The sequence below is a fragment of the Clarias gariepinus genome, chromosome 12, assembly GCF_024256425.1.
Source record: "Clarias gariepinus isolate MV-2021 ecotype Netherlands chromosome 12, CGAR_prim_01v2, whole genome shotgun sequence".
NCBI lineage: Eukaryota > Metazoa > Chordata > Actinopteri > Siluriformes > Clariidae > Clarias > Clarias gariepinus.
Genome location: NC_071111.1, coordinates 6,859,121 through 6,882,790, shown reverse-complemented (window position 1 = coordinate 6,882,790; position 23,670 = coordinate 6,859,121). Strand labels below are relative to the sequence as shown.

The 23,670-nt window shown below is 39.7% G+C and overlaps 2 protein-coding genes across 2 annotated transcripts; one reads left to right on the top strand and one right to left on the bottom strand.

Annotated features, from left to right (window-relative positions):
• Window positions 1-16,248: 16,248 nt before the first annotated feature.
• LOC128534364 (uncharacterized) lies at window positions 16,249-17,526 on the bottom strand. Its single transcript, XM_053508771.1, has 2 exons — window positions 16,863-17,526; window positions 16,249-16,686 (listed from the first exon to the last, which is right to left on the bottom strand). Exons 1-2 carry the CDS (start codon window positions 17,313-17,315, stop codon window positions 16,486-16,488), a joined length of 654 nt encoding a protein of 217 aa, XP_053364746.1. The 5' UTR covers window positions 17,316-17,526; the 3' UTR covers window positions 16,249-16,485.
• Window positions 17,527-18,380: 854 nt separating this feature from the next.
• si:dkeyp-38g8.5 (uncharacterized protein LOC568385 homolog) lies at window positions 18,381-23,528 on the top strand. The gene is made up of 4 exons (XM_053508972.1): window positions 18,381-18,566; window positions 20,808-20,901; window positions 21,093-21,180; window positions 22,761-23,528. The coding sequence occupies exons 1-4, from the start codon at window positions 18,494-18,496 to the stop codon at window positions 23,463-23,465; spliced, it is 960 nt and encodes a 319-aa protein (XP_053364947.1). The 5' UTR covers window positions 18,381-18,493; the 3' UTR covers window positions 23,466-23,528.
• Window positions 23,529-23,670: the final 142 nt, after the last annotated feature.

The window sequence follows — 23,670 nt, the reverse complement described above, 5'->3', positions numbered from 1 at the left end:
ACAAACTAATCAGCGCTCCTTGGGACTCGTTCCATTAAACGCCTATCAGTCTGTATGAGCTGTAATTCAAACTCTTGCGGTGTGCTGTTATTGGAAAATGATCAATGGCAGATTCAATGTTACTAATCCCAAATTAACTGATTAATTCACTATAACTCTGGTTCAGTGGTGGGTGTTTCGCCTCCCGTGCGGAAAGCCCGGGTTCGATTCCCAGCCAATACTAAAACCCCAGCCACTGGATGGAGTGCCGTTCCAAAGCCTGGATAATGTCTTATCTTTTACCCATGTATAGTTATATTTAATAATATGGAATCAATTATAGCATCCATAAACAGCTGCTTCTCTTTTTTGCCTTCTCTTTCGTAGCAAGAAACAACAACGTAGAAACGCTTCTAATGTTAAAGGCGTAAAGGGGTGAAAATTAAAATTGACTGGCTGCTAAATGGGACTAATTGGTACTGAGACTGGAGACTCCTTCCTCACAACAACAATGACACAATTTTTGTTACTTTGGAAAAACACATTTTTTGCGTTTCCACTTAAAGTTACAGTTGGCAGCGTTGTCATCAGCTTTTATGTCACAATTTGATGTACCAGTAGGAGTCTTATTGTGAGCACCACAGGCATAAGGAGCAGCAAGGAGTTGACCGCACACTCCAATCACAGGTAATGGTAGCACGCAACCGTCAGGATCAGAGTGAAAATGGGTACGTAGCTCATAGCGACGGAAATCCCGGATCAGCCTGCAGAGTGCATATAACAAGTGGGTGGGGCAGGTGTCAGGATTTGCACGTGGGTATTTCTCATGCATGCGGGCAGAGCCATGGATAAACCTGACGTACACACCCAGAGCTGTGCATCAGGCCAAGCTCATAGCACCTGAAACCCTGAATCAGACTGATAATATATTATAATAAGCTACTAAAAAGAATTATTGAAAAACCCATCAGAATTCAAGCCCACTGTTCTATAATGCTGTTCATTTAAAGGCTTGGGAAACACGACAGGCCGTGCCGAGTGTCGTGTCTCTGCTGCGGAAATAGAGGGAAACAATCTCATCACTCCAGAGAAGAGCACAAGGTAGAAGGCAGGGTGGAATGTGCTGAGCTGAAAATAGCACCGTGCTCGGGTGTGAGAACAAGTGTGTGAAGGTTAAAAGACGGAAGCGCGTGATGTCGTACTGGGATACGAGCAAAAAGAACTCTGACGTAGGATTTGGGAGAAAGGATCTCAGGAGGCTCTGCAGCCGTAGCCCACGACGGTGTGCGTGCGTGGTGAGAAGCACCGCTGTGGAAATGTGAGAGGTGAGCGCCTCATCTGGGTTCTGCCATTTACCTGCTGCAGCAGTGGGGGTGTTATATTTTTAGAGACTGCAGCAAATCATCATGAGGGGTGAGAAAGAGACAAGGACAGGTTGGTCAGAGCATGGCAGCAAGACCAAGGTGGAGGTAGACAAGGTATACCTATACAGTATATGGGCTTTGTGTTTGTTTTGTTTTTTAATTAAGTATGGGTGTCTTCTCTTGAATGGTAATAAAAAATATTCCTTAAGAGTAAAATGTTTTTTGTCCACTTACATTATCTGAAACTTTAAGTCTTTAAGCCCTGCATCCCTCTTCTTCTTCTTTTTTTATATTGAGCTACAGCTGAGCCACACCCCTTTATAGATCTGCAGAGCTGAGCAACAACTGGGGGAGGGGCTTGTCTTATATGAGGTCACAATAAAAGGAACAACAACTTGGCATCTTTAAACCTTGACAAATACAAAAATGTACAAATAAGACCAAAAATTGGATTTTTGGCATATTTTGGTGCACACACACACACATAAAAAAAAAAAACATCTGAATATCTAAAAATGTCTAAAAAACATAAATTTTGCCTAACACGTCCCCTTTAAAACAAACATAAACAACTTGATGAAAGCATGCTTCAGAAACAGATACACACACGCTTACTCAAGCGGCACAGTGCCCTCACTGAGAGCTCCTTCTGTTCTCATTCTGGCCATGCAGAGAACCATGTTTGCACGGATAACAAATACGCACCACGAGGCAGTACCCCTCTAGCAACACACTCTGGTTTCGCTCTTCTCTGTTCCTTTTTCAATTGTCTTTCAATAAGACAAAAGCAAAAAAAAACAGCCCATATCCTCCTGCCAGCGCTGCGCAATTGCTTTTATTAGACATGACCATTTATCTGGAAAGAAAAATGAAAAGTAAGTCCCTGAAGCCGGCTCACAAATTGACCTACGAAGGCATGCGGAGAGCATGGGAGAGCATGGCCACAGAGGACACGTGGCTTTTGTTTTCGCAACATCTGCTGCGGCATTCACGTTATTCTCATTCGCTTCATTCGAATGGTATCTGAGGATGCAGCCGGCAGCCCGGTTTGGCTCGTCCCGAGACTCACTGAAGTGAATCAGCTGCAGGTGAGACGCAGATGGGGAGGGAAGAATCCTGGCCAAGTCCGAGATGGAGCGCTCTGTATCATTTCCACCACTCCGCTGTGCTAAAGGCTCCAAACCAGCTTTTAATTCCTGCTATATCTGGAGATTTAAACTGAAGTTCCAGCTTTATCTTTGACTAGTGTTAGCACCCGTTGGTGACCGGAAAAGAGTTTTCAGTTAAAGCTAGAAAATATCTGATCAGCTTTAATGTAATTAGTGATATTATTATTATTACTATTATTATTATTATTATTATTATTATTAATTCAGGTTAAATCCCACATACTGTGTGTCTCTCTGTACAGCAGAACTCTCTGTCCAACTTAATAATACAGAGAAATCACATTCTGTAAGGTTGAGTATCTTACGCCTTGTTTACACTAAGATGTCCTTCTTTCGTCGTCAGACAAATACACTCCCTGTTCGGTAATCAGAGAGTGAATCACAGGTGAGAAATGGAAAAGTAGAGCGGATAAAGATTTCAAAGTTTTGCCTTAAAATGATGTTATTTCAGCCAAAGTGAAAAATTATTATTAATTATTTCAAAGTAGATTATTAAATCTGACATGTAACTAATTTATGGTGCAGGTTAAACTTTAAGCAAATACCAAAGTAGTGTCAAAACTATTAAATTCTGTCCAGCAAGTTTTGTGTGATGCTGTGACAAAATCTGGCTGGACAGACATACAGACAAAAAAAAAACAAAAAAAAAACTGTTAAACAAGTGTCTCTGCACACAATTTTTTTTTCTTATTTTCTTCTTATTATTTTTTTATTTGTCTTTATCCATCACATGAAAATAGCACACTGAGGGTTAGGGACCTTGCTCAAGGGTCCAGTAACGGCAGCTTGGTGGTGCTGTGAAATGACCCCCATCTGATCAATAACTCAGCGTTAAGCCTTAATCTTTTGAGCCACTACTGCCCAATCACCTTTAATTGTGATTTGACAGAATCTTGTAGAAAAGTGATTAAAAAAAAAAAAAAAACGCAAAACGTGCTGATAATCGTTAATCACACTATATAATCTTTACTCAGATTTAAGCTCTGCATCCTTTGTGTTTAAATATGAATCTGTGTCCTCTGGAAAGATCCAGCTACACACAAGAAATAAAAAACTGATTTTCTCCCAATGCCTGTGGATGAGGGTTTTTTTCCTGACAAATTTTCGAGGGAACTGTTTACTCTGCATGTAAAAAATGTCAGAATTGCCAATTGTGCCCAAGGAGAGATGGCGTGCTAGAGAGCGGAAAAATAAGGCAAGAGAGAGAGATAAAGAGAGAGAGAGAGAGATGCTCTGTTCTTGGTGCTCACTGTCAGCATCAATCGCTTTCGCATTTCGTTTAGCTGCTGCCAAAATACACAAGTCTCCACTGACAGAAGCCAATTACTCTTCTCCTCTCTCCACCTCCTGAAAACGCAATTAAGCATAGACGTGACAAAACAGCACGCGCGCACACACACACACACACACACACACACACACTGATGAAGTGTATAACCTGTCAGCTTTACAATTGCTCTATATACTCTCTATATACTCCCTTTAATAAAGACCTCATATACTCCTCCCTGTTCAGGATTCACTTCCTGTGTGTAATACACCATGTCTAAGAGTGAGGGGTCACTCTATGTGTTTCCTATTAACACATAAATTCAACATGTAAAAAATACTCGTAAAAACGCCACGCTTCAATGTTTTGGTGTATTCGCCGTCCATGTTTAATACAGAGCAACACCAGAAAGTGAGATTATTAAAATGAGCACATGGTTGCAATGAGTGCAATGACTAGTTAATATTTTCGAATTTCTTTGGACGCTTGCTTTAATGCTCCATGCCTGGGAATACGTTCTGCGTTTACATGATTCATGACACCGTGCACTTATTTTTAGAGACTCTCTGTGTTTAAAAAAGCATAAGAGTTTACAGCTAATGTGGGATAATGTGGATAGTTTCTACTCTTCATATTTTCACAAAAAACAAAACTTTAAAACTGCTCTGATTCGCAGATTGTATTTATTTTGTGTCGTCTGTTTATATGTAACTCAATTTAACGTATGTCTATATAAATTATATATTTTAAACAATAGTTTGTTAATTCAATTCATTTTTAACAAATAAATGAATTTTTAACTAATTATTAATTATTTAATTTTAAAATTGAAGAATTCCTTTAAAAAAATATACCACTGCTTTTGCAGAAAACAGAAACCATCAGAAAATGCTGACATCTTTCAAGAGTATTGATTCTTCTTCTTTTTAATGTATACGTGGTTGCTGCAATCGTTAGTATGGAGAAGAAGATTGACAGGGCAAAAAAATGCACTTGTATAAGACATGAAATTAAAAAACATTCAATAACACAGGTTACAAAGCTTTTCAATGTTTGATTACATATTTTTAGCAGTTTGTAATTATTCTAAAACTAATTAGTATCGATATCAAAGCATTGGGACAGGAGCAATTTAGGGCTAGTAATCAGGTAAATTGGTTAAATAATGATGTGATTTCAAACAGGTGATGTCAGCAGGTGATTGTAATTATGATTTGGTACAAAAGCAGCTTCCAAGAAAGGTCTAGTCCTTTAGGAGCAAAGATGGGCCGAGGATCGCCAGTTCGCCAGCAAATACGTGACTGAATTATTGAAACGTTTAAAACCAATGTTCCTCAAAGAAAGATAGAAAGACATCTTTATATTTCACCTTCAACAGTGCATAACATAATTAAAAGATTTAGGGAATATGTAGGAATTTCAGATAAGCCTAGCCTAAGCTGAACAACCCTGATCTCCGATCCCTCAGGCAGCACTGCATGAAGAATCATGTGATATCACCACACGGGGTTCAGGACTACTTTGGCAAACCTTTGTCAAGTACCACAATACATAGTTACATCCACAAATGCCAGTTAAAACTGTACTGTGCCAAAAGGAAGCCCTATGTTAACAGTGTCTAGAAGCGCTGTCGACTTCTCTGGGCTCTGAGGCATCTGGGACGGACCATCACACAGTGGAAACGTGTACTGTGGTCAGATAAATCAATATTTTAGGTGTTTTTTGGGAGAAATGGACGCCATGTGCTCTGAACCAAAGAAGAAAAGGATCCTCCAGACTGTTACCAGCAGCAAGTCTAAAAGCCAGGGTCTGTCGCGGTATGGGGTTGTGTCAGTGCCCTTGGCAAAGGTAGCTTAAACTTCTGTGATGGCACCATTAATGCTGAAAAGTACATAGAGATTTTGGAGCACAATATGCTGCCCTCAGGAAGACATCTTTCCCAGGGATGCATATTTTAACAAGAAACTGCAAAACCACATTCTGCACACATTACAAAGTCCTGGCTGCCGAGGTAGAGGATACAGGTACTTGAACGGCTGCCTGCAGTCCCGACCCGTCTCCAATACAGCATGTGTGCAACAACGAAGACCTCATACTGTTGCCCACCTTAAGACTTGTTTGCAGAAAGAATGGGACAAAATTACACCTGAAACACTTCATCACTTGGTGTTTTCAGTCCCTAAACGCCTTTTTAGTGTTTGCAAAGGAAGGGCAACATTACAAAGTGGTTAAATGCTTTAGTGTTCCAACCTTTTTTGAAATGTGTTGCAAGAATCAAAATTGGAATACATGTTTATTTTGAAAAAAAAAAATCATGAGGAACACATTAAATAATGTGCTGTTGTATTGTCTGCAATGAAATACAAGTCAAAGTCATTTTGCTACTTTTTTTTATTTTTTATTTGCGTTTCCATACTGTCCCAACTTTTTCTGATTTGCGGTTGTAATAATGCTGCTAAGAATTTAACCTATTACAAATGTATTACCATATAATGTTTTGCATCATATTTCTCCGTAGTTCCTTATGTAATCTCATTTAACAAAGCACACCACAACAGGGCACACTTGAAATCCAGGTGAAACAGCTTAATTTTTTTATTTCATTTGTTTTAAACATTTCCCTTTATTAATTTGCCTCACATAACTAATGCTTGACTTGTGCTGCTGGAACAGGTTAAATAAAATCCTGCAACCCTGTACAGGGTAAGCGCTCTAGAGAATGACCAGGAGAGAAAGAGAGAGAGCGAGTGAGAGAGAGAGAGAGAGAGAGAGCGTGAAACATCTACAGCCTAGACACAGCGTGCATTAATCATCTTTTAGTCTTTATTACTCAAACCAGAAATGTGTTTATGGCTGGATTTTTACTATTATTATTCATCATGTACGTGTTGGTTAGTGGACTACTCCTCAGCCCAATATAGTGAGTCATTTATACCAGTTCAACACACATTAATATGTCAAAGTCCCTGGTGTGCTGAGATTGATCCACACCTTTAGAGTAACTGCTAAACCATGGGTTGTGATGGATGGGGTAACCGGCTGACAAACTGCTGTAATTTCACCCAAAGTGTTTCTACAGATGGGGTGACAAATTAAATGGGAGGGAAGACAAGAACAATAAAGTGTGTTAGTAAGGTGTTTGGGCCACCACAGGTCACGATAAGCACTTCATTTCTACTTGTTACAAATTTGCCATGTATCTGGAAATGTACTGGAACAATATTCATCTGAAAGATGTCTCCTCAGGTGGTGGTGAGATGATGGTGGTGTTAAGTGCTGTTTAACAAGCCACTCCAAAATCTCCCACGGCTGCTTAATTGAGTTGAAATTGTGAGATTGGGTAAGTGTGAAGGCTATAATATAGCATTGACATCATTACCCCACTTGGGAGCTAAATAGAGTATAACTCAGGGCCATAAATTCGGCCACTATGCGCTCATGATTAGAAAGCTTTAAAGAATTGCTTAATGATGCTCTAACCATGTCTATTTCTATATGGGAACATTTATACATTTCACACAAATGGGGTAATTACTTAGCAACTGTTCCAAGTATGTTCTTTGGAAGTAACTGTTATACTCACACACACCTCTGAAGGTGTGCCGTGGTATCTGGCACCAAAATGTTAGCAGCAGATACTTTAAATCCTGTTAAGTTGTGAGGTGGGTGGTCCATGAATCAGACTCGTTTGCTCAGCACATCCAGTATATATGTGGTTGGATTGAGATCTGGGGAATTTGGAGGCCAAGTCAACACCCTCTATTCCTAAAATCATTCCTGAACAATGTTTGCACATTATCCTGCTAAAAAACGTCACTGCTTTTGAGGGATACCTATGAAGGAGGGTACTTGGTCTGCGGCAGCGTTTAGGTAGGTGGTACGCGTCAAAATCATCCACATGAATGGCAGGAACCGAGGTTTCCCAGCAGAACAGTGCCCAGGGCGTCATACAGCCTCTGCCGGCTCGCGATTTTCCCATAATGCATTATGTATCCAAAGTGCACCTTTTGGAGGAATCCTGATAGATGAACACATTTAAAAGAAGCCATCAATAAATCATTGCAGTAAACTGGTTATTTTGTAGCCAACCTGTTATCGGGTCAACATCTACAATTACATGGTCTATTGTCTAAAACAAAAGCGACTTCAAACTTCTTCAAACCAACATCACTGTAGCTGAATCGACTGGAGAGATCACTAAAAAAGCATTTGGCGTGGGCTTGTAGGAAATTAGAGGGAGGTTAACGAGCTTGACTTTTCTAAAGGGATGAGAGTCAGACTTCAACCTCATACAATGAGAGACAAATCATTCCCGTTTTGTTTTAGGGTTTGTTTGCGTCCCATCAGCAGCATTTTTTAAGCGGATGGTTTCTTTAGGCATGAAAGCATCTGCATGATTCATACGCTGTATTAACGCATGGTCACCCCAGGGCCTGTCATGAAACTCTCCCACTCTATTGCCATTTTATGCTACTTTTAGTTCTTTTTCTTTCACATCACAGATTATAAACACAAGACTCTAATACTGTCATTACACCGGATAATGGATGTCAGGCGAAAAGACATCTTATACACGTCTCTCTGATACCTCCCTTTCACTGCAAGCACCACTGACTCTGAAACGGCCCAGCATTAATTATAAGGTCTGGGAAGGCCGATCTTGGTGAGCGCGAACAAATCTTCAGCTTTAGCGATCACGATCAAGGTTACAACACAAGGGCTCGGTCTGCATCCCAACAACTGGCTGTTTTTAGCCCTTCCTCGACAGTCACCGTCTCTCTCTTTCACTCGGATGGAAACTCCTGTTCAGAGCGTGATGGCTCTATTCTGGGAAGAGTGGGGGTGGTGTTTTTGGTTTCCAGGAAGGGAACCGGAGCCGGGTCAGCTTGTGGGAGAGATGAATACAGCTCAGGGGAGAAAAAAAAAAAAGACAGGAAGACAAACCTGCTGGTATTCATGACACTTGTTGCTGTCTATAGAGAGTTAGTGGTTTGGTATAAAACGCTAAAGCTAGGATTTGCGATGCATGTTCAATTCTGGTCGTCTTCCTTCCTATCCTCTCACTAGGAATTAAAATCTAGACAAATAACATTTTTACCAGCTTTTCTACTTTGCAGAAAACCAAACGGAGACACTACATAATGTCTTTTCCATAGAAATGGACCTTGTGAAAGTTTTTGCCTTACCTGTAGCTCAAAGAGTGTAGCCTATGCGCCTTAAACTTGCAGGTTTGATTTGTGAAGATATGGGTCATCTGTCCGTTATGGATGCTTTTACAACACTTTACGCTGTTTTTTTCCTTCTCATTCGCTATAGAGTCAGACCGAAATTCTGTTTTAACTCTAAAACTAATTTCATTATACAGTTTCAGCCAGTTTCCTGACCGGCTGTGATCATGTCAATGTTATTCAGCCTAATTACAGCTTTGGTCATAAGTAAGTCCGTGTTTCGCCCAGGTTAAGATAACTGGTAGTGGTTGCAGTCTAACAGGTGAAGTCTGTTCACTGTGAAAAAATTAATTACTTCAGTCTGGAAAAAAATAATTACTGCAGCCGGGAAGTACTTGTCTTCACCGCCCACCAGCGTTGCCATGGAACAGCTGTTTACCTCAGCAGGATAGGTTAATCGAATCTCAATTCCATCATCCGAAAAGCAGAGCTCCCAAAAGGGTCCAAGTGCTTTCAAATTTTGACCAATCAGGTTGTAGGGAGAAGGTGTCCAAGTGAGAAAAGCACCATTGAAGACAAATTACTGGACCATAATAAACATGAATATAAGGAGAATCAGGGTGTTTTCACATTAGGAACGATTGATTTGTACCATGCCCAGGAACAATTGCTCCCCCTCGCCACTCCTCCACTCCTCCACATTATGTTTGCTCTCTGTTCTATGGCACACTTGCATACTTACAGTTGGCAGTATGCACCTGCTTGGTTTGTAAGCTGCCATTTAACATGAGAATAAGAGAACATTATGTCTTATACAGTATTATTGATACTTTGGAAAAAAATGTCAAGAGTAATGCTCTCACATGCCTTCCTACTTTACAATCTGTGGCTGTGTTGGTCACAGGATGAAATTGGACAGAGATTTGATAGGTGACATGTGACATCTAAACAGCGGTTCTTATATACGATTGGCTCCATGTCTGACTTGATCCGTGCCCGAGTATGCTGTATCGTTCTCGAGACCACCTTTTCAAGGTGGTGCCTTGGCATGGAATGATTGTGTTCTAACTGATCAAAATAAACCAGACTTTTAGAAATAAAAAATAAAATTGTTCAGAATTGCCTCCATGTTGTTTTATTTAAACCTAATCTACAGTAGAATGCTAATTAAGTTCTAACACATGGCTGAATCGCAAACACCTCTGTAACTCCTAATTAAGGGCACTACCTGGTATGCTGATTGTAAAAGGGATTGTACACCCTACATCCTTCAATTTAATGCTATTTGGGATTTAACCACAGAAAGTGGAAATATAAAGGGAAACTTATGTGATTTAAAGGACTGTCCACCACCTCCATGGTTTATCCTCCTCAGCTTTTGACTACATAATACCGGTAAAAATGTATAACGAATTATGATATGTTACTAATATTTGGCTGCGCCCTTTAGCGGGCACCTCAGCTGATCATCCAGTCCACACATTTTAACTTTAGAACATCTTTTTCACTAAATGCCCTTCTTGATGAAACTCTACCATTTTTAGACATACATCTTACAGCCACTACTAAGGGTGCCATGCAACCCCAGTGCCTGGGTTTGGTGCATTGGGTGGGACACAAACACAGAAATTCTGTATGGCAGGCAAGAACTACGCCACCAGTGAGCCACCAGTGTCCAATGAGATTTCCAACATGTTTAACAGAGGTTTTAAATTCCAGTGAGTTCATTTATATAAACCTGTGATTAGTTGATGCACTTAAAACAGTTAGAACTGCTGTTATAAAAAACTAAATGAAGACCCCCGGAATGCAAAATTCAACAGTAGGCACTTTACTGGCATGCTGAACCAGACCTGACTTACAGCCTCCTTGATGCTCAACCCACTCCGAACCTATGTCCTACTCATTGTGCTGACCCACTAGCCAGTTGAATTACCCCCTCGTCCCAGGAGGAAGGCAAGAAGTAAAAGTTTGATGGAGCACCTTGGAGGACGGGGGACAAAAATAAACGTGACATAGGCAGTGCTTCAGCCACAGACTGGCTAGACTAATGAGGCGACGCTGAAGTTGGGGGAAATTTTCCCAGGGGTATGCATGCGCACACACACGCACACACACACACACACAGCTCTCTTCGTCTGTGCCCCAGTTCCTGTGCTGAGTGACATTAAAATCCCTGAGCTAGCCAGCCTCAATTAGGTCACGGCAAAATACTGAGTTTGAAACAGAGTCTGCGCAACATCTGTCTGAGATGCAAAAAAATTTAAATAATCTTAACTTTAGAAACACCAGGTAATAAGCACTGGATACGTTTACCTGGTTTTTTTTTTCCACACACAAGATAATTGATCAAATGGAAACCAGCATGGTTTACAGCATTGATTTAACATGACATGACATCAAGTGAATGGATTCATGTAACGTGAGTACAGCAAGAACCGAAACAACAAAGTTTTGCTTTTATCACAGCTCATCAAACATAAAGACTTTACAAAGCGACCTTTCCCCAACCCCTGCAGCTCCAGTGTCCACACACCCACTGCTCCTCCAAATGCCACAGGGACCTGTCACTTCCTGTCTAGGAGAAGGTCAAAGCATTAATGGCATCTGTACGCTCAGCTGTCTCACCCCCCCTCTTGGTGCTCCTATCTTGGAATGTTTGATTCATAATAAAGTGATGCACTTTAGGAATGATTTTATTAAAATGCTTGTCTGGAAAGCACACTGGACACGTCGTACCAACCCATTCGACTGGTCGATCTTGTGTCTTCCAGGAACTCATTTTTATTAGGAACACCAACAGCTAAATGTGGTCTATATCATAACTGTATAAGAAATGGACAAACCCTCCGTTACATCAGCCATGGATTTTCTAAAAAGTGGTTTTGAAGCTCAACTGGGGGAGATCTGGTTGTCACCACATGGCAGGAACTGACACCTTAACCCTGGTTATTCCATAAATGGGAGAATTGTCAGACCAAACAGAGTCTGGCTCTTGGTTAGAACATGCCAAAATTTAGAAATTTAGAAAGTCCAAAATGTATTTATTTTTTTTAACCAGGCTGCAAACATGTTGTAAGTTGAACATTATGACATGGGGCTCTATGGAGATTGACTCACCTCTGGAGCCAGCGGTCACCATGAGCCTAGTGGTAATTCGAGTAACTGCACTTTTTGGTATTTCCATGTTTGATCCACTGGATCTGTGACGCAGACTGATAACCTTTAACATTCTAATGATATAAGCGTAATAGGTTTGCCTTCAGGGCTCAATCACTGCTCATTTAATCACATCCAAAGCAAAAACACAAGTTGTTAAAGATGTGGCTAAGATTTTCTGCTATTACATTTGATCAGAGGCACAAAATCATTTCGGCAATGACGTCGGTGCGGCCAGGGACGCAGCTGGTCTTTGAACACATCCATATTATACTGTATATTAATAGCTCCTGTCCTTTAGGCAGGCGCTCAGATCCATACTCATGTTCTACCATCCAATTTTAATATCACTGAGATACTGATTTTTTTTTTCCATAAGAAATCATTTTATCTAAAATTCATTTTCACATCCTTACATGACTCAAGCAAAAGGCAATCATGTTTCACTTTCATGTACTTTTTTCAAAGCATTAGTGTACTATAAATACACTCACCTTGATCTATTAATGATAAAACAGGACACACTTCTATCAAAGCTATGTCATACTTTTGATCAAATTCACACTGCTGGCTGTCCTTAAAACAAATGAGCTTCTGTTCTTACTTGTTATACACTGCCTGGGCATTGCTCCCAGACCCACTATATCACAATCTGAGTAGAAACCTCCCATGCATGATGGGTGCATCGCTTCATACACTTCCCTTCTTACCCTGACACGCCCATCACTCTGGAATAGGGTCAGTCTGGACTCATCAGATCTTTATGTTCCCTAGCAAGCCATTTTTTAAAATAAGTCTCACTTGAAAGTGATTTTCGTATGGACACACAGCTGTTTAGTCCCAATCCTGTGTGTTCTCATCACATTGTGTGTATGGAAATGCTATTATTTTCACTATTACACATAGCTCTGGTTTTTATTGTTAATGTTTTTACTATTCTTCACCAGGTGTTTATGTGATTTCTAGTAAAATAAAATTTTCTGACCACGTTTCTTCCACAAACTTGACGGTTCAGCACTATTCTTTAGGTATTGATGTGTTGAAGGGTTCTTAACCCTGTTCCAGTATTTAAAAAAAATAGGCAATGCATTTCGTATCTGTATATACAGGACCCAACTTGATGTCTAAAATAACTAAAAAGGAGGCCAATTTGACACAAAAGTATCGACATGATGAAGATTTGCCCCATGTTGACAAACGACAGTAGCTCGGCTGTTACTCTTCTGACACCGGAGACTCCTTCCATAAATGTTACCTTAAGCAACTATATATATTTTTTATCCTTCAGTAACATTTTCATCCATTTATTATCTCAAGAGTTATGGAAAGCTTTTTCCATATAAATCCCTGTGTAAGTCGTTTCCATGGAAACAATAGTGTGTTAGAACGAGCACAGATTTTAGAGTTTAGCAGCTCCGTGCTGTGATGTGCAATTATTCAAATGAACGCGCAAATCTCACGCTATCAAACTCAGGATGTCGCGTCTGAGTGAAAATGAAGTCCCCCGAAGGCCACTGTGCTAACTGCTTTAATGCGGCTCACTACCTGGCTGTCCAGCTGCAGAAAATCTCGTTTGATGAATGGTGCGAGGGCGTAGCTCCTCCTGAGAGCAGCCTGGTGACCAATCAATAGAGTGGCAGAGCCGCCTTGGGCCAGACGCTCACCCATCAATCAGCATCGAACGCCTCGTCCTCAGCCTCCGTCTCACTGACAGCATCGCGGACGAGCCTGAGCTGTCTATTATTCTTGGCAGATGGAGCACGGGGACAAACGTACCGCCTGGCACGATTAACTGGCACTAGGGAAGCTCGAACATGGGTAGTGGGGAGGGTAGAGAGAAAACTGTGTTATCTCTGCTTCGGTGCATAGAGCGGAGGAAGCGACAGGCCAATTCAGGCTGATCAAAGTCACAGAAACCAAGTTAGCAAAACACAGGAAGTGCACGTCCTCACTGTCTGTAATCGGAGCAGTTTGTCCTGGGCTGTCGACACTCCCTCCCCTCGCTTCACTTTAAAACCCACATGCCCCTCTTAGACAGATGCCGCATGCTATAATCTAAATGTGGCACTGGATTAATCAACACCTTGCTCTCGTGAGTCCTCAGACACCAAGAAATGAAAGAACATCCTGCTGCCCTCAAAGATCACAGCACTACAGTGCCTCACGGTGGCCAGACTAGGGGTAGGAGTCTGCACCTGTTACGAAGCACATCATGCAGAGATCAAGGAACCGTCCTCAGGGTGAGGTCAAGAACACGGTGTTCCTGAAGGGAAATTAGTCATGCACAGAAAAGATCAAAGCGGATTCGACAATCCGTGTATAGCGGCACGTGGTCTACTGAGACGATTAATAGATTTTTGTAGACACGCTTACTAATGAGTGTCCCCTAAATGCACCATAAACTTACACATAGTTGAAGTAAATCAAGTTATTAAGACGACTGACTGGTTTTACCAAGTGTGTTGACCGTAGTGAGCCACCAGGGCAGTTTTAAAGCTCCGATTTATAGATTCTACACATCTGCATTGGTGCTGTAAACCTTATTTAGTTGATTCAAAAAAGTTATGAGGATTCTAAAATGCTGCTCCAACATGTTTAACTACATTACATGTGATTAATGTAAAGACCAGCGTGCACACAACCTACAGCAAACCATTTCGTCAGCCCATGTGGTCTGTGACTGGAGGCGGGGTTATCCTACACGAAGCCACGCCCACAATTAGATAATTTTTATGACGTGACAACATCTTAGAACAACCTTGTATCAACTTGTAACGTTGTCCTGTTTTAGCTGGTATCTAAAAGTGTGCAAATGGCGCCACCTAGTGGCAAAGGAGTAACAGGTTAATAAAAAAAAAAATAGTCATTTAATTCTATTTCCTTTTAAGTTTTCAATTCAACATTGGGTTCTTATGACTCAAAAATACAAACCTTTTGCATTCTCTCCATAAAATGCTCCCGTTTTGCAAGCATAGCGCATCCTTCACTCCTCGTGAGTTTATGGGCTTTAAAACATGTAAGGAATATGGCAGCTTGAGAAATATAAAGCTGAACGATTCACCAAATTAAAATTTAAATATCTTGTGTTGTGGTTAATTTGACAAATTGTTACTAAGATTTTAACTATTTAATGTAACATTGTCCTCAAATGTATTTATTCAGCCTACTAGCAAAATTAATGGCACAAATGATTTATTAAGATAATGAGATACAATATTAATGTAGCACCTAAAAATTAAAGACAAATTAATGCCGAAATCCTGACTATGTGTATATTATCTGCAAGAAACTGTAAGTAATTGCACATGTCCACATGACTTTTTAATGCAACTAATAATGCAGCCCTAGACAAATCAAACAAATTACCTTTAGTGCCATCAAATCAAATCAGGTGGAAAAATAATCACAACACCCAAGAATCAAATCCAGAATCTATCTAGGAGTCACAGCTCTACTAACTATAGCTCCATGCAAACTTTATATAAAAAGAATTTTAAAATTCATCAACACCCTTCACTTTCAGATGCATTTAGTGGTCTTTGGCCTTTTTTATTCTTTACTTCAAAATAATTACAGCCTCCAGGCCATTCTATTTTGTCATCCATTTTATTTGGATGAACATCTGAAGCAAGAGGAGTACTTCTACATCGAACTCAAGAGGAACTAAATCTATGAGGGTACAGAGTTGATAAAAGGAAACCTTAAGGAGGAGGCGCTGAGCTGATCAGTACACCAAAAGACATTCTAAAGGTTGGAAATCCCTGGATTAGTTTATTACACACACCAATCAGATGTAACGTTATGACCTCCTGCCTAATATTGAATAGGCCCTTCTTTCTGTCACCATAACAGTGATGATCTGTTTGTTCTGACTCCTTTCTATCAGAACCAGTGTTAAACTTTATTAATTTGATCTAAACTAGCACTTGTACAAATTTTCTTTTCAATGTATTTTGTTAATGATGTCTATATTTTCACCAGTGTTGTAAAATATTAGTCTTTACTGTAATTGTACGCAAAAAAAAAAAAAAAAAAAAAAAAAATAAATTACACCTTGTTTTAATCATGTATAGTCGTGCACTAAATGACAGCATTGCAATTGAAATTTTCCTAAATACTGAATCAAAAAACAATCCAAGAAGTGTTAACAAAATTTTAATATACATATATTTTTTCCACACAAAATTAATATACACAACATTGATTTTATATTTTTGTCTTTACAAACATCTCCGAAGTGAAGTAAAATAGTGCATTAGAGAAGAACACGAGTCTGATGAGGAGGAGAAGAGAATGTTACCCCGGGTCTGAAGACTGGGAGCCTTTCGGCCTTGTGTCCTTCTGACCTCCACTGCTCAGAAAAGCTCAGCTGAGAGTCACAGCGGTGGAGCAGCAGACCTGCAAAACTCTCTCACACACAGAACACAACATATACAGCACAACAACACACACACCTGAAGTGGAGCAGGTTTACCTGTGCACTCAAGTGTCTGAGCAGGCGTGGGCGGCGTTAGCTTACACTCTGGGCGGGGCCACATGACGCAGAGCCACGAGCCTCCCGCTGCGCATGCGCGTCGCTGTGAGACAAGGAGAGCCGACAGATAAGCCCTTGTTCATGCACAATGAGTCAGCAAAATCAAAACCACTTGATTTTTAAAATAACTCAATTTAACACCCCTTATTGTTTTTTTTTAAATATATTAACTTTAAGACACTATGTGAGGTGAACCTGAGACACAGTATCATCGCTCACATTAATTTTAAACGCGTTCAGCGGCTTAGTTTCCAAGATGGCGGCTTCCCAAATGGCGTCGGTTTCGATCTCAGTGTGAAAGAACACGCTCTCGAAGTCCCGGTGCTCAAAGTCCATGCTGTCCTCATCATCAGCGTAGTGAGATTGTAGGTAGGGGCTTGGTCCAGACGTTTGGGCCCTGATGTTCAGGTCGCTGTAGTTCAGCTCCATTAGGTACTGCGTTGTGTTTCTCGGAGCCATCGCCCCGGACGGAAACGCGTGTGTAGATTTTTCCTTCTCCCAGGCCAGACTGCGGGAGCGGCGTCCCGACTTTCTCAGCGATTTCCCGGTGTTTTGTCGAACATCGGCTTCTGCCATAGCCTTTGTGTACATCGCCTTCCTTCTCCTCCAGTAGCAGTTCGGTCGGCGCTCGCGTGGCATTCTCCGTTCTGTCGTCATGGTGTCAATACACATATCAGCGCGCGCGTTTTAATAATAAAAAAACAGTACGATCTGTATAAATGTCAAGAAAAAACTGTTTCCTTTTAAGGAGAGCGAAAAAGAAATAAACTCGCCAAACTAAACACAATATAAACTCCAGAAGCAGAACGAACTCCTCGTCTGTTCGTCTTCTCAACGTTTCTGTTTAACCAAATCTGTTGCGTTACAGTTAACGTTGGAACCACGCGGAAGTGACGATCATATCAATTCAGCTAATCAGATGCGACTTCATCTTCTTCGGTGCATTTGTTGTCTGAGTTTGACCTGCATATATCGCCATCTACTGCCCGATCGTGTCCGTAGTCGGAGTGACAAAGATCCCCCCATTTAAAATTTAATTTTAGTCTTTTTTTTTTTTTAAAGATTGTTAGATTTGATTTTAATTTGGTGATTTTTTTTGTTGTTATTTTTAATATAACTATTTGACTTAGAAATTGACGTGTCACAAGACAGTGTTTAACTAAGTAAAAAGTGCATGGTGAGAAATTTAAGAGTATTATTATTATTATTATTATTATTATTATTATATTTATTATTATTATTACTACTATTAATAACCCTACTGGGGACGGGAAACATCTCCTGATATGATATTATTATGATACCTCAGTGCCAATTTGATTAAAATTGAGATTCTCTAAATATCATAATTTTATAAATATCCTGATCTGATATTGCATTTTCCCTGATTTTGTTAAAAATCTTAAAAACATAGTGTAGCATTTAAACAATACAAACTAACTTCAAATACAAGAGTTTAACTATTAACTTTAAATAAAGCAAAGAAATCTACAGTTACTGGGCAGTGCATATCTCTGTCATCCGACATAATTAATATTTATAAACAAGAGGAATCATAAAGTAAGGTCAAATGAGGTTTAATGTCTATTTATTTCATATGTTACTTCATTTACATGTACTTCATTTACATTTCCAATGGGAAGAACTTATTCACCTACAGTATGTATTTTTTTAATACCCATAATTCTGTGTAACCGGAAGCGGTGCCTCTCCTCAGGGCGCCGCTGGAAGAGAGAAACGAGCGCGCGCGTGTGAAAAGGCGGGAGGGAGCGGCCGCCATTTTGTTCGAAGTCCCCTTCGTGTCGGACACTAGAGCACTCCGCGCCGGCAGGAAACACAACTTTACAGGCATGGATCACGCGTTTTATGTGGTACAGTCGCCACCGGAAGATCCTACGATAAGCCCGGACTTCACGTATAAGAGTGAGTAGACCGAAACTCGCCGTTTCGTCCACGGATATCCACTGGTTTATGTTTAATTCCTGTTTCTTATTGAGCGCGCGTGCGCGCGCGCTCTCGAGGGCGGCCATGTTGCCTAGCTAGCAAGTAGACTCCAGTGCTCGCGCACTAAAGCTTCATGGCACCTCCATGGCTCAGTCTGATTCACTTACACTCACACACTCACACATTAATGTTTATTATTCTTATCTTATTTATTACATCGGTTCTTAATCAATACCATAAACACACAGGGTGAACACGACTACAAGTTCAGTTTAGTTACATTTTGAAACTATTTACATTAAAACCCGTGCACACCGAGGCGCTTCTTCACAACAAACTCTCATGGTTTTATTAAAATATTAACAGGAAATATGACTAAAATTAGTTTAAAAAAATGATTAAAAAATACGTTTAATTGATACTATAACGAGGAAAATGCACAAGAAACCTGTTCAACCTATGCATCTGGATATTATGAGGTTGCAAACGATTATTTATTTATTAATTGGTTTATTTTAGTTAAATAATGATCAGATTTCCTTCATTTCTTAAAATAAATCTTTCTTCATACAACACTTTTCATCAAGCCTAAAACCACAATGTAGAAGTCTTACAGAAAAGATTACAAAAATAGACTGAATAATATAGATTTAAAGATATATCTCTAAGTCCATTAAATTTTTATTATTATTTATAATGAAAATATCTGTAATTACATGGAATTGAAAGGTAAAAAAAATATTTAACATGGTATTAAAATATTAACACACAATATGTGTTTGTTAGTTTGTTTAAAAATGTAAAAGTTAAATTAATTCTAGCAGAGAAAATACATCTTATACTAAGATTTATTATTTGTTAATTTATTTGGGCGAAGTAAAAATATTTATTTATTTGTTTTGACTTAAGTAGATAAAAAAAAAAAAACTTCATACAGCACTTTTCAAGTCTAAAATTCCAAAGTAGAAATCTCACAGAAAATGTTATAAAAATGTTTGTGTTTTTTTGTGTTAGATTTCCCCTTTGTGTTGGAAACTTGCCGTAAAAACCAACACAGAATCATCTTAATGTTGCATGAAAACCTGACTGAGAAATATTTTTACTTTATGACTTTTTAAAAGTAACTGAAGATTTTAATGATGAGTTGTTTATGGTGTAAACGGACAGTGTTTGTTTTAAACAAAGTGTGTGTTTATAGAGATATGGACAGAGAAATGAAATCCCGGGTTGCCAGATCTGTATAGTTAAGCTGTATTATTATTGAAAGCTTGCTTTAAAAGTTTTGTTCCTGATAGTGACTTCATGAAAATATACAACTATATAAGCTGTTTTAAAGCACGTGCACATCCTCTAATAAAGCTCAGGTGTCCCCAGATAACGGTGTGTCATTAGAGATATTGACTAGACTTTTTTCTAATACATAACAGAATTCACACACTAAAAGTGGAGTATTTTAATGATAAATATAGTATTATTATTTTTTTTAATTATACACTGATTTAGCTTTGACACTGTTTATGCATATCTGACTCACAAATCAAAAACTGACTTTAAGGTAAAAACAAAAAAAAGTAATAGAAAGTCACAAAAATACCAGCATTTCCAAACTTAACAGTCTGAGAGATGAAACTCTCCTGCGGCCCACTTGAACCATTAATCACAACTCTGGTTAAAATTAACTCTGGTCAACACATGAGGCAATGAAAAATGAAGAATATGACATAGTTTAAATCCCATGGCCGTGTGCATGGCTTTTATTATTTCTGGTTACTTTTTAATTCTAAATACATATTCAAATATTTTATGTGAAATGAAAAAAACACTGGCCTCGTAATCATCTTTGTATCTTTCAAGGGAATAAATAAAAAAATGAAAGCATTAATTCTGTGATTTGGGCAGATTAAAATATTAAACATAAAACCCTTTCAAGGACAGCAGGGTGATCACATGTAAGCATACGTTTGAGGCATTTATGAAGAGGGATGTGATCTGACCTCGGATTTCTGCGCTTTAAAAAAAAAAAAACTCCAAACTCCATATAATGTCAGGTTTTTATTTTTATTTATTTATTTATTTTTTTTTAGGAGGAAATGAAAAGATGAAAAGCAGGTTACTATGACAACCTTACAATGTACAGCTCTGTCTACAGACATAAAAATATATCATCAGCCTTTTAAAGTATCATATTTTAAAATCCTGTGCTCATTGTTTTTCTACAAGTGTCTGAAGCCGAGCTGGTAAAGTTTGTGAGGTTACGCGCCGCCAACGATGCGCTCTTCACCGGAAAGAGGAATACATCTGTCATTGCTTGGAGGTAATAACAGTGTCATTATAATGCCATCTTCTCCCCCTCTCTCTCTCTCTCTCTCTCTCTCTCTCTCTCTCTCTCTCTCTCTCTTTTTTTTTCTCTCCCACACAAACATATCACTACCCTGGTGCATACTAACAAAGGTATATCTGTATTATGAGCTGTTTGTGTGTGTGTGTTTGCGCTTTGTGTTACAGGGCCATCTTGAAAGAGATGGGGATCCACAGAAAGATGTCGACCAGTCAGGCAAGAAAGAAGTGGGAAAACCTCAAAAAGAAATATAAGGTATATATATTTCTTATAATACCATTCTAATCCATATAAATATGTAATTAAAAAATCCAGCAACACCAGACTGGATAACACCACTATTATCCTCTGCCGTTTGATATCATATCATTTATAAATATTAGTGTTGTCAGTCGATTAAAAAAATTAATCTAATTAATCAGCCATATACTGTAATTAATTAAAACTTTTCAAATACTCAGAGTTATTTGAATTATAAACGTGTAATGTTGAAATATAGAAATGCATGACAAACTGGTTAGAAGGAAACAGATTACAGTTTTGTATATTTATCGCAAAAATTAACATTTAACATAAGTTAAATTTAAAATCTGTATTTAAGTACTCATTAAACTTTTTCTAAAGGTTTAAAATTATAACAGTCAGGGGTGGGTAATATAATGTAATATAAAATCAGGTTATTTATAAAATCGTGATATTTATAGAGTCGCAATTTCAATCAAATCAGCACCGAGGTATCGTAATAATATCCTATCGAGTGGTGACTGGTGATTCCTGTCTCTAACACTTTCGATGTCTGGCGGTCTCCAGTATGTGCAGTTAATGTAGCTTTAGCCAACTGTCTCACTTTCACAGCCTTTTCAGTTTCGTACAGGTTTGTGTATTCTTGTAACAGTAGCTCTTCTCGAAGGCAGCTCGAGCACACGACTTTTATAAAGTTTTTCTGAACTTCATCTGGAATCTTTCTCTGACAAGACTTGCCGTTCGGTTTGATTATGGGGAGCCATTAGGGTCAAACTTGACCATGTAATTAATTTGTGTTTAAAAATAAACAGTAACACGTTAACATTTAGCCTAGTATTATGCATTAAGGCGTTAAGATGCGTATTACAGTGTTATTACATACCAGGTAAGCTCGAAGACCTGATCGTATACAGGATTAGAGTTTAGATCGAATGTGTCGAACCTAGACCAGGTCCTAACTCTAGAAGGTGACATATGTTTTAGGTGGCTGTATAAAAACAGCTGCCTTTTTTTTTTGTTAAACTTGAGGTAACTGTATTAAAACCGTTGTCTTATCGGAGGCACCATCGATCTCTGCTTCTTCCTTGTAACGTTATTTTTCTGAATACACATTTAATGAGAAGGGAAATCGTGTGTTCTAGTTTTTTGTTCTTAGTTCCTGCTTGCGATTAGAGTTCCCTTTTACAGTTCAGGTCGTGAGTGCAGAATCGAAAGATTAGATTTTTGTAATCTTACATAATAATATGTTCAAACAATTTATATTTTTAAGCTCGACATTTAGGATGCTCTATAGATGAGAGAGTTTTTTGTTTGTTTGTTTCCTTTTCTGTGTTGGTTGATCATACCTCCCTGTTAGACCACTATAAATGAATGAGGAGACAAAGTGGAAGCACCTGGGCTTCTGGATTGCTTTAGAGCTTCTGATCTTCATCTGTACTAAGAGGATAAGATGTCAGGATCAGAGTATCAGTTTTCATATTAGTGTAACATCGGAGATAGTAAAGAAAGACGCTTGGTGCTTTGCTAGTGCGAGTGTTAATGCATCTTTAGTGTTAGTGACATTCTCAGATCAGCTGCTGTTTCCCTGACAGGAAATGAAGAACCCTCCACCAGGCATCACGGTGAACCCGACCAACTGGCAGTGGTTCTCTCTGATGGAGGACGCCATGGAGGGCAGGCTCAGAGACAGCGAGGCCATGGTGTCCACCATGTCTCTAGGCGAGGACAGCGACTATCGCCCGGACAGACCCAGGAGACGAGGCCGTGACACGTTCCGCAGCGACATCGAGCTCCTCGTCGACGGAGAAGACACGGGTCTCTCAGGCGACACCGGGCGAGATCTGGGCAGCGATCGAGACGACAACGATCACGACAGGGCGCTGATCGACAGCGACCGGTCCGCTCTAGAGAGCGAGAGGATGGTCCTGGATCGAGAGAAGATGGTCCTGGACAGGGAGAGAGCCGGCCTGGAGAGGGAACTCGCGGCACTGGACCGGGACCGTGCATCTTTGGAGAGGGAGAAAGCAGCGGTGGAGCGCGACAGAGCCTCCGTGGAGCACGAGCGCGCTCAGCTGGAGAAAAAGAGGGCTGAGATGGACAGAGAGAGAGCGAGGCTGGAAAGGGACAGAGCAGCACTGGAGAGACAGAGAGCAGGCATGGGAGGCATCGCAGGGGACACAACCGAGTGTCAGGAGGGACCCGAGAAAGCGGCGGCGGAGGAGGAAATCGAGCTGGCGTCCATACAGAGGAGACAGAAATTCCTCGATTTATTCGAGAAGCTGATTGAAAACTTTTGAACAATTTTTGAAGATGAAAGAATTAGCTTCTTCTTCATATTCTGAGTGTAATTTTTTTCTGTATGTTTTGCCATGGTTGAAGGTTGATTTTTAGTTCTTGTGCTATCCTACTGATGTGAACATGTTCAAGTTCTGAGTTAAAGTTCTCCTCAGTTAGGCTGTCAATGAAAAACTTTAAGCCACCTCTGTTCTGGAGAGGTCATCC

Coding starts and splice junctions, on each gene's coding strand:
- LOC128534364 (XM_053508771.1), bottom strand. CDS start 17,315: ATGTGTATTGACACCATGACGACAGAACGGAGAATGCCACGCGAGCGC. Junction 16,687..16,862: donor TGAACGCGTTTAAAATTAAT/GTGAGCGATGAT, acceptor CTTGTCTCACAG/CGACGCGCATGCGCAGCGGG.
- si:dkeyp-38g8.5 (XM_053508972.1), top strand. CDS start 18,494: ATGGATCACGCGTTTTATGTGGTACAGTCGCCACCGGAAGATCCTACG. Junction 18,567..20,807: donor CCCGGACTTCACGTATAAGA/GTGAGTAGACCG, acceptor TTTTTCTACAAG/TGTCTGAAGCCGAGCTGGTA. Junction 20,902..21,092: donor ACATCTGTCATTGCTTGGAG/GTAATAACAGTG, acceptor TTTGTGTTACAG/GGCCATCTTGAAAGAGATGG.